Consider the following 8,454-nt stretch of genomic DNA (forward strand, 5'->3'; position numbering starts at 1 on the left):
TTCATCTTCAAACATTTCCATTTCACTGCTGCACAGAAAGCCAGAGTCTGGGTTCTTATGAAGTCGTGGTGTGAACAAGAAACGGTCTGAGATCCCCTGAGTGCTGAAGAGGACCAAGAAAAGAGCCGGGTTCGCTTTTGAGTCCACTATATAGTGAACACCAAAAGGACTGAGGTCACTTTTGGATGGTTCCCTTTAAGTGATCTGGGTTTGGTTCCTTTAAAATGAACTAAGGTAATATGTGAAAACACCCTAAATACACTTTACCTGGCAAAGACAACAATTACCTTCTAATACCATATGAATACTACTACTTCTATATTGTTGAACGCTGTAAAGACAGCAACAACAGATCGTTACTGGTGGTTGCTTCACGAATGAGATGAGATTTGAGTTGTGGTGCATACGTTTATCAGTAACACAATCATATGGTTGGGTTTATGTGCTAAAGCGTTCAGTGGACGCAGGCTAAACTCATATTTGGTGAAACACAGCCCTGTGTTGTCCTGGTGTGTGTGTTGGCGCTGCAGTGTGTGAGAGCTGATCGAGGGGTGTGGAGGCTTTCAGTACCACAACATCAACTCATCCGCCATTTTCACTAAGTCCCTGAGAGGAAATACTGCGCTCGAAGACTCGCTGACATTTGACAGAAAGCGGCCGAGATAACAAGAAACCCGCCTTTTCACATAAGCTTAAGTATCTATTTGTCAAATGCGCTGTTTTGTGCTGGAACAAAGTGTTTGCGTCGTTTCTGCGTAGCTGGCGATTCAGACTGACGACGACTAGCCAAATCTCAGCTCAGCTCACCTCACGATGCACACGATCATCTGAGGGGAAAGTGCGTTTTAACGACGACTTCTTGGGGTTTAAAATCAGTGAATGATCTGTTAAGCTAAACTAACAGCGCCGGGTTGACTAACGTTAATTCAACAACATCCTCACAAACAGCTAGTCGGTGAAGCTAACTTGCTTAGCTTGCTATGCTAATGCGCATCGACATGACACGCTGGGTCGTTTAAATACCTTACACTGAGGCATAAATCAAATTTCCAGTAATTAATATCGAACACAAATCGTTCAAAGCCTACAAACGCGTCGAAAGACGGTTTATTGACTATAAACGGCATTACTGCGCAGCTCGCGGGTAAAGCAGCGCGGTTCTGGTCCACTTTGAGAAGAAGCTGAAGCAGATCTGACATGAACCCGAACCCCTACCCCCCCCCCACGCCTGCAGCACTCATTATCAACACACAAAACATACTAAACAAGCGCTCGTTTTCTGTCCTCTACGCTAAATCTACACAATATCATGCGAAGCCGTGCTAAATCAGTCCTATTCTCTGCAGTGATTAGAGCACGTCCAAAAACACAAGATTAAAACAAGCTCGTATTTATAGAGGCTCTTCCTCCTCCGAATCAATGTCAGTCGATAGACTTTAACGTGTGTTTGTGGGCTAGGCATGGATGGGCTAACAGTGGACCTAGTGAATCGTTAGCCGGAGTTGAGAAGTGTAAACAAAAGCCCTGTTGTTGCAGGCTCTGTCAGAGCACAACGTGCCATTTTAAACATCTCACACCTCTCGTTCTCTAAAAATGCACACCAAAACACGTGTAAATAGATGTAAACATGTGCATATCTCCATCAAGCATGTGTAGATGAGTGGCGTAAGCAGCGTATCGCTGGACGTGACCACAACCCACAGCCAAAATGGAAACACTCTTGAGCAGTTTTTGTTGCACATCCCAGCCTGTGAAGAGATTATTGAAGTCTCGAGCGGTTTCTTTCTCGCTCGGTTGGCTAACCTGCTAGCATTTCTGTGACTGCTGGTGTAACGTTAGCTAGCAGCTTTCCAACAACGACGACGGGTTTCTTCCGCCGCTCTCGTCTCGTGTGCAGCTTTTTTGGTCGCTCCCACAATAAAACAGCGTTACATTTTGAGATCTCTCCTTTTGTGAGGCATTAAAGGTGGGTGTGAGCTAGCTAGCCACTTTAGCTGCTAAATTAAGTCATAAAACACACTGCTCAGACTGCCCTCTTTACAACAAGCCAGTGGGATTTATACCTCAAAAGAAGGGGGTGACAAATGCACAGCAGCGGTGTAATTACATCTGATTGTAACAAACTAATAACCCAAGCTCGCAGTTTCAGCATCTACACAAGAATGGGACCCTCTTCAGCAAGTCACTTAAGTTAGCCACTAGCATCAAACACTCGTCTCTAATAAACAAACAGATAGCTGTGAGATCACGCCAGGTACTTACCGTTGATGTCCACGGTGATAACTGTGGATAGAGACACTGGGGACTCGGGTGAGACCCCGCCGCCTGATCTAACAGTTACCACACAACCAAAACAATACTTCGCTCTCCACTGCGGATGTGTAACAGAGCTTTACAAATCGCGCTGTTTCGCACTTGTATTTCGCTTCGTGGTGCTCTAATCCAAACGCACTGTTGGAGACTGTTAAACCCCAACAATTTTGTCCATATCTATGCCGACAGTTAGAAACTGGATCCCTTCAATCCTGTCTCTTTTCCCTGTGCAAAAATGGCGGCCCTGGCAGAAGTGCCGTGGCTCCGCCTCCCTCCGCTCGCCCCCGACTCTCTGTCAGTGCGCGCTCCGCCTCTGATGCGAGGGGTTTCCCGTGCACGAGCTCAGGGGCAGAGGAGGGAGAGTTCATCCGCGGCGAGCGTCATAATATTACAGTCCAAACACAGGAGTCGGACTGCAGCTTGCTGTGGAGAAATGTTACCTGCCTGACCTGTCCAGTGCTTGAAATTTAGATGTATACCGCATCTGAAAACTAAATAAATAAGCTTTCCATTGATGGGAAAGCTTCCTTCGTTGGGACATGACTTGTGGGGACACGGCGCTGTTTATTACAGGATTTTTAACCGTCGAGTCTTGTAATGTAACGTCACATATTGTAATGAAATAGTTTGTTGCAATCATTATCATAGTAAAAAATTAGTATTTAAGTCAACATATGTGTGTAAATAAAAAATCGTTATATCGTTCAGTTGACTCATTGAAAATATGTGACCCGGGACCACCAAACCCGACCAAAAAAATAAATAAATAAAATAAAAATAATCTGAAAGCTGAATAAAGAATGAAACTTTCCATTGATGTAGGGTTTGTATATAATATATCAGTCTGTGTGTAATGAATGAATATAATATAAAAGTTTCACTTTTTGAATGGAATTAGTAAAATAAACTTTTTGATGATATTCTAATTATATGACCAGCACCTGTACATTATTATCAAATGATCCCAAAGTTTTCTGAATTCCTAAACCTAAGTGCAAGAAATAATAAAAGTGTTACAATTTAGTTTGTGTCTACCATTACAAATAAAAGTTTGGTAAAAAATTTTTTTTTTAATAATAATAAATAATTATGCCAAGACCTTGTGTTTTGCTTCAATATCTGGGTGTTTTGGAATGATTAAGAAAATCTTTTTATCTGCATGTGTATTTGGTAAAACAATTTTTTTAAAGGTTCCTGATGTGGAAGTCTTATTTTTAGCCTGTGAATGTTTCCTTTTTTTATCCCCCTATTAAGTATCCCCTATTAAGTATCCAAATGTATGTCAAAACATGAAATAATAAGAGCTAACGTTATATACAATAACTGATTTTTTCACCATTTTGTGAGATCTTTTGAAAGCTAGTCTCTCAAGTTCATGGTGATACAATGCATATATACACTTTATATGTGTATATACACATCATATTCATTGCTATCATATTGTTGCCTGGTCTTCAAATGTTGCTCTTCAAGCAGACGTCTTCATAGCCCCCCCACCCCACTAAACTTGAGCGAAACCGCATCCTCCTGCGCATGCGCAGTCTGTGCTATAAAACCCACCACTAGCCGTTGAAGACCTATGCAGCGCAGAGTGGAGATTAAACACAGCAAGATAAAGCGGAAAACTGCGATGACGCGCCGATCGTCGAATTTGTACAATTGAAAGGAAAACGAAATCAAAGAGATAATTAAATCGAGCTGTTGTATCGCACAGGATTGCTTACTACGCCAGTCAAATCATCTTCAGGTTTTAACTCTCGGGACGTTTGAGATTATAGTTGGACATAAAGACGGGCAACATTTCAACCAGTTCTGGAGCTAGGGTATTATTTCAGAGTTCATTTTGTAACGCTTTCAAAATGGCGATTTTCTCCGTTCGCCCCATAGATGTCTATGGTTCGCCCCCTCCCTGGCCTTCCTGAATAGAATGAGCGACATTGCCCTTGACCAATAATACGCGTATTGTCCTGTTTCCTCGGCGCTGATTGGCTACAGATGACATCATCTGAATTCCACTTCTGGGCGGGCTCTGAGCTGCGAGGGGAGAGCGGCGCAACCGGAGAGCCGAGAGTGTGTGTTTGTGGACGACAGTACGGCGTCATTAACTCAAACTCTCATTAACCTTTTCATTTACTTGAATCTCAACGAATCTCCGAAACACGATGTTTTAGAAGAGCCCTTTGACGGAGTTGCTTTACATATAAAATTAGCTCGTGTCGCGTCACAAATATCGCAAGAAGATGGCGTCAGTGCTCCGCGCGGCACAAAGCGCACGCAGGGCGGGGTCACGGGCTTTCCAGAAAATACCATCGCCGGAAACCGGATTAAGCTCCGTAAAAGGAGTAACGTTACATCACCAGCCGTGTGTTTTAAAACGCTGGTGACTAAAAATCTTGATGTGTTTTGTATTCTCAAACATAGGAATACGACTGTATTCCTGGAGCACTATCTGCAGGAGCACTATCTGCTCGTGTTTGTCATTGATGTATTTCAGAGCCGCCATGTTGTCACTCCACGCGCTGCTCTGAGAGGAGGATGATGATGAAGATGGTGATGATTAATGGCGTATTGAAGCGTATTCTCATCTTTGCGAGCTGTAGGTGTTTTGCACTAACGTTATTCCCTTAAGATCGAAATGCCTGTTTTAAAATTTAATTCCCAAGCAATTTCGCTACTAACATTGTATGTTAGTGTAACAGTATGAGCACCACATTCACTAATATATTCATACTCGATACCCCCCCCCCAAAAAAATCAAAAAAATCAGTCTCTTTATAAAAATGATTTAAATGTCACAATTGAACTATGGCTTAATCCTGTGAAACCAGGTCCATAGGCCATACAAATATTATATTTTCTTGCATGATAATTCTTGGAGTCATAAAGACTGAGTAATAGAGATAACATGAGGAAAATGTTTATTGCTCTTTGTGCACATAAAATACTGTTTATCATATAATTATCACTGGTCTCCTGTGTCCTGTCTTCATAGCCTGCACTAATACATTTTTCTAATCGTTTCTTCATGTAATGCATAAGTACAGTAAGTCACAAGCAGAATCTCGTTTCTTGACTAACTTGTCCCACAGTGGATTTTAACAAATGGAAAGAAACAATAACTAATTAAAATACACTTTTACACAGTCAAACTCAAAGACATAAATGACCAAATGAAGCGCGTAATTTACATTAAATTGATTCATTATTATTAACAATCCCTGACTGATGTTGATGCAGTGTTTACTCGGCGGGTATTTGGCGCCCTCTGTCGAACAGACAGCGAATAGCAGTCACTCGTCTTATTCTATGCGACCAATCAGATCGATCGTTATTAGCAGGCCAGAGAGACGGCCGCTGTAAAGGTGACATTTAGCTTTGTGTTCACCGCGGCTCCTCCGATCAAAAACTAATTGTGAAAGAGTGGTGGCACAAATATAAGCATGTCTTCTCTCAGGAGGACAGCGGGTGTCCTGCGAACAGGCCTGCAACTCTTCAGACGCGGACCTCAGCAGATGACCGTCAGAAAGTGAGTGTTTATCAGCAGGAAGCTAATAGGCTAATCGCGCTGCGTGAATACAGCAGAGGCTCTAGTAGTTTTGTTCTTAGAGTATATCGAGTAAATATTAAGTAGAGTACATGGAGGTTAGCTTTAAATAGAAGTTGGTACCCTGGTCTTATTAGGTACAGTGATGGCATCAAACTGAAATACCTTGACACTGAATTTTCACATTTATACATACAATGATATTTGCATGGGACTCCAAAATACAAGGTCCAAAAATATGGTTGGTAACGTTATTGAAAACACATGGTCGTACCAAGGGGAAAATGCACGGTAACTTGTAAACTATTTAATTGCATGGTCTAATAATAAAACACAACATAAATCCTGCATGTTATGTTCTAAAAGAATGCATTTACTTGCGTGTTTTTTTTTTACTTGTTTGTTCAATGCAGATAATTGTTTGAGCTTTGCAAGACCAAGACATGTACAAATATTTTATGTACACTTTAAACATAAATGTAATAATTTGTGACATATGTAGGCATGAACATATGTTCTCTTCATGCCAGAATTTGTATAACTTCTGGAAATAGATTTTTGATGCATTTTTCAAAAATACTGGGTTTTCCAATAGTCCCTTCTACTTTTATGGCTATCTTTGGTGTTAAAGCACAACACTTAAGTAGCTTTAACTGTAAAAAGTTAGCCCTCTGTACACTACTTGCCAGAAGGTTAATATTGCTCAAATGGAAAGACCCCTTTCCCTCTTATCTCCTCCATTAAATTAAAGTGATCATGCAGTGTCTTAAACTGGGAAAAAAGTAAGAAACTGTCTTCAAGGGTCTTCCCAGAAAGTCTATGCAATCTGGCAACCTTTCTGAAAAATACAAGTATGGAATACAATCTTTTCTTTGTACAATGTAAATTATACTTTATGTCTGATGGGTAAAGGGTGTAATATGTTGGTGTAATTTAGTTATTTCTTGCATATAAAATCTTAAACAGACCTTGTTCCAAAAAAAAAGTTTTCATTTATTTACAAATGTCCATAATATATATTTGCTCAGCATGTAACACTATGGGTTTTCATTAGCACTGCTAGACATTAACTTTCACGTACTTACTGGTAATCTTCCTGACGGTCATGTTTTAGGGCGGGAGGAGGCCCTCATATTGAGCCTCAATACAGACAGCCTCCTCAGCTCACCAAGAACCAGAAGTTTCAGGCAGAGCTGCTCAGCGGTGCCATGTGGTTCTGGATCCTGTGGCACATCTGGCACGACCCAGACGCCGTACTGGTGAGGGGAAACCGCATCAAAACAGATGTTTTTAAACTTTTATAATAAACAGACCACCGGACACTTAGCTAAATGTCTCTTTAGGGTCATTTCCCATGGCCAGACACTTCAGCTTGGACCGATGAGGAGCTGGGAATCCCACCTGATGATGAAGAGTAGATTCGCCCTCAACGACCCAACCTGCGTACGCATTTAAAGGGTTAATTCACCTAAAAATGAATATTCTGTCATTAATTACTCACCCTTATGTCGTTCCAAACCTGTAAGACCATGGTTCATCTTCAGAACACAAATTAAGATATTTTTGATTAAGTCCTAGATCTTTCACATCACATGGACTATTTTAATGATGGAGGGTCAGAGAGCTCTTGGATTTCATCAAAAATATCTTAATTTGTGTTCTGAAGTTGAATGAAGGTCTTACAGGTTTGAAACGACATGAGGGTGAGTAATTAATGACAGAATATTCATTTTTTGCATGCATGACTGATATTTCTCTTCTCTGCTTTGCATTTGCAGATGTGCACCAGATCGCAAAACCTGCACATTTTCTGTGGAGGAAACTGAAAGTTCCTGTTATGTATATGGACTTATTATCAAGTCTAATTGTAAAAGTTGCATTACAAAGTATAAATAAAAGCCACACACGCTTCAGTTTGTCAGAACAGTGTTTTATCACTTAACATTTGGTAAAGGGGGGAGTCGAGGGGGACAGTGTGATCTACAAAATTAAATAAATTGCATTGGAGAAATTTCATCACATACAAAACTTTCATCGAGGACTCTGGGGAACAGAACACAGCATCTTAAAACACAGCGATATTGAGTCTATACCACAGATGAAAAGGGAAATGAATGCTAGAGATTAATAAATACTGTACAATGAATGCGTCAGAGCAAAGGAAACCTGTCTGAAAACCATCTCCACTGATCAAATATGAAGGAGAAAGCTGAAAGGGTGCTTGTCTATATCAAAGGTTAGTGAACGAAAACAGAAACTTTTTTTTTCTTTCATAAAACACATGCGCAAGACCTAAACTCAAAACGGTAACAAAGCCTGAGCCTATTTATCCAAAATAGTGCATTTGCTTTTTTAACCAACAGACCTCTTCCACAACAGTCGAGGATAGCTGATCATAATCTGTTGGTGCCGCTCCATGCACAAAGTCCAACAAACTCAAGAATATTTATGTAATATATACTTCACAGCGGGACACAATTTTGTTCTGAATCTGGGATTTACGTCCACCAGACAAAAAAAAAAAAACGAGACTGTATGCCAGTGCTGGTGATGAATTCAAAGATGTCACCTGTACGATGTTCCCTGAGAAAACGTTT

General features: G+C 40.8%; 2 protein-coding genes across 7 annotated transcripts in view; one reads left to right on the forward strand and one right to left on the reverse strand.

The window, feature by feature from the left end:
• Positions 1-2,613, reverse strand: part of LOC132105874 (inactive histone-lysine N-methyltransferase 2E-like) — a 37,196-nt gene extending 34,583 nt beyond the window's left edge. For 3 of the 6 annotated variants that reach the window (XM_059511356.1, XM_059511352.1, XM_059511353.1), the window contains exon 1: positions 2,263-2,613. The gene's annotated coding sequence lies outside the window, so the exon portion shown is untranslated. The remainder of the gene's footprint in view (positions 1-2,262) is intronic. The other 3 variants (XM_059511355.1, XM_059511354.1, XM_059511357.1) reach the window with 2 other exon arrangements.
• A 3,021-nt stretch (positions 2,614-5,634) lies between these two features.
• LOC132105877 (NADH dehydrogenase [ubiquinone] 1 beta subcomplex subunit 2, mitochondrial-like) lies at positions 5,635-7,770 on the forward strand. The gene is made up of 4 exons (XM_059511359.1): positions 5,635-5,839; positions 6,972-7,116; positions 7,201-7,300; positions 7,636-7,770. The coding sequence occupies exons 1-3, from the start codon at positions 5,754-5,756 to the stop codon at positions 7,273-7,275; spliced, it is 306 nt and encodes a 101-aa protein (XP_059367342.1). The 5' UTR covers positions 5,635-5,753; the 3' UTR covers positions 7,276-7,300; positions 7,636-7,770.
• The last annotated feature ends 684 nt before the right edge of the window (positions 7,771-8,454 follow it).

This window comes from Carassius carassius, chromosome 26, assembly GCF_963082965.1.
Source record: "Carassius carassius chromosome 26, fCarCar2.1, whole genome shotgun sequence".
NCBI classification, from domain to species: Eukaryota; Metazoa; Chordata; class Actinopteri; order Cypriniformes; family Cyprinidae; genus Carassius; species Carassius carassius.

What these genes read in the sequence shown, in the direction of transcription:
- LOC132105877 (XM_059511359.1), top strand. Translation starts at nt 5,754, where the DNA reads ATGTCTTCTCTCAGGAGGACAGCGGGTGTCCTGCGAACAGGCCTGCAA. An exon ending in CAGCAGATGACCGTCAGAAA is followed by an intron (nt 5,840 to 6,971) that starts GTGAGTGTTTAT and finishes GTCATGTTTTAG; the next exon opens with GGCGGGAGGAGGCCCTCATA. An exon ending in ACGACCCAGACGCCGTACTG is followed by an intron (nt 7,117 to 7,200) that starts GTGAGGGGAAAC and finishes ATGTCTCTTTAG; the next exon opens with GGTCATTTCCCATGGCCAGA.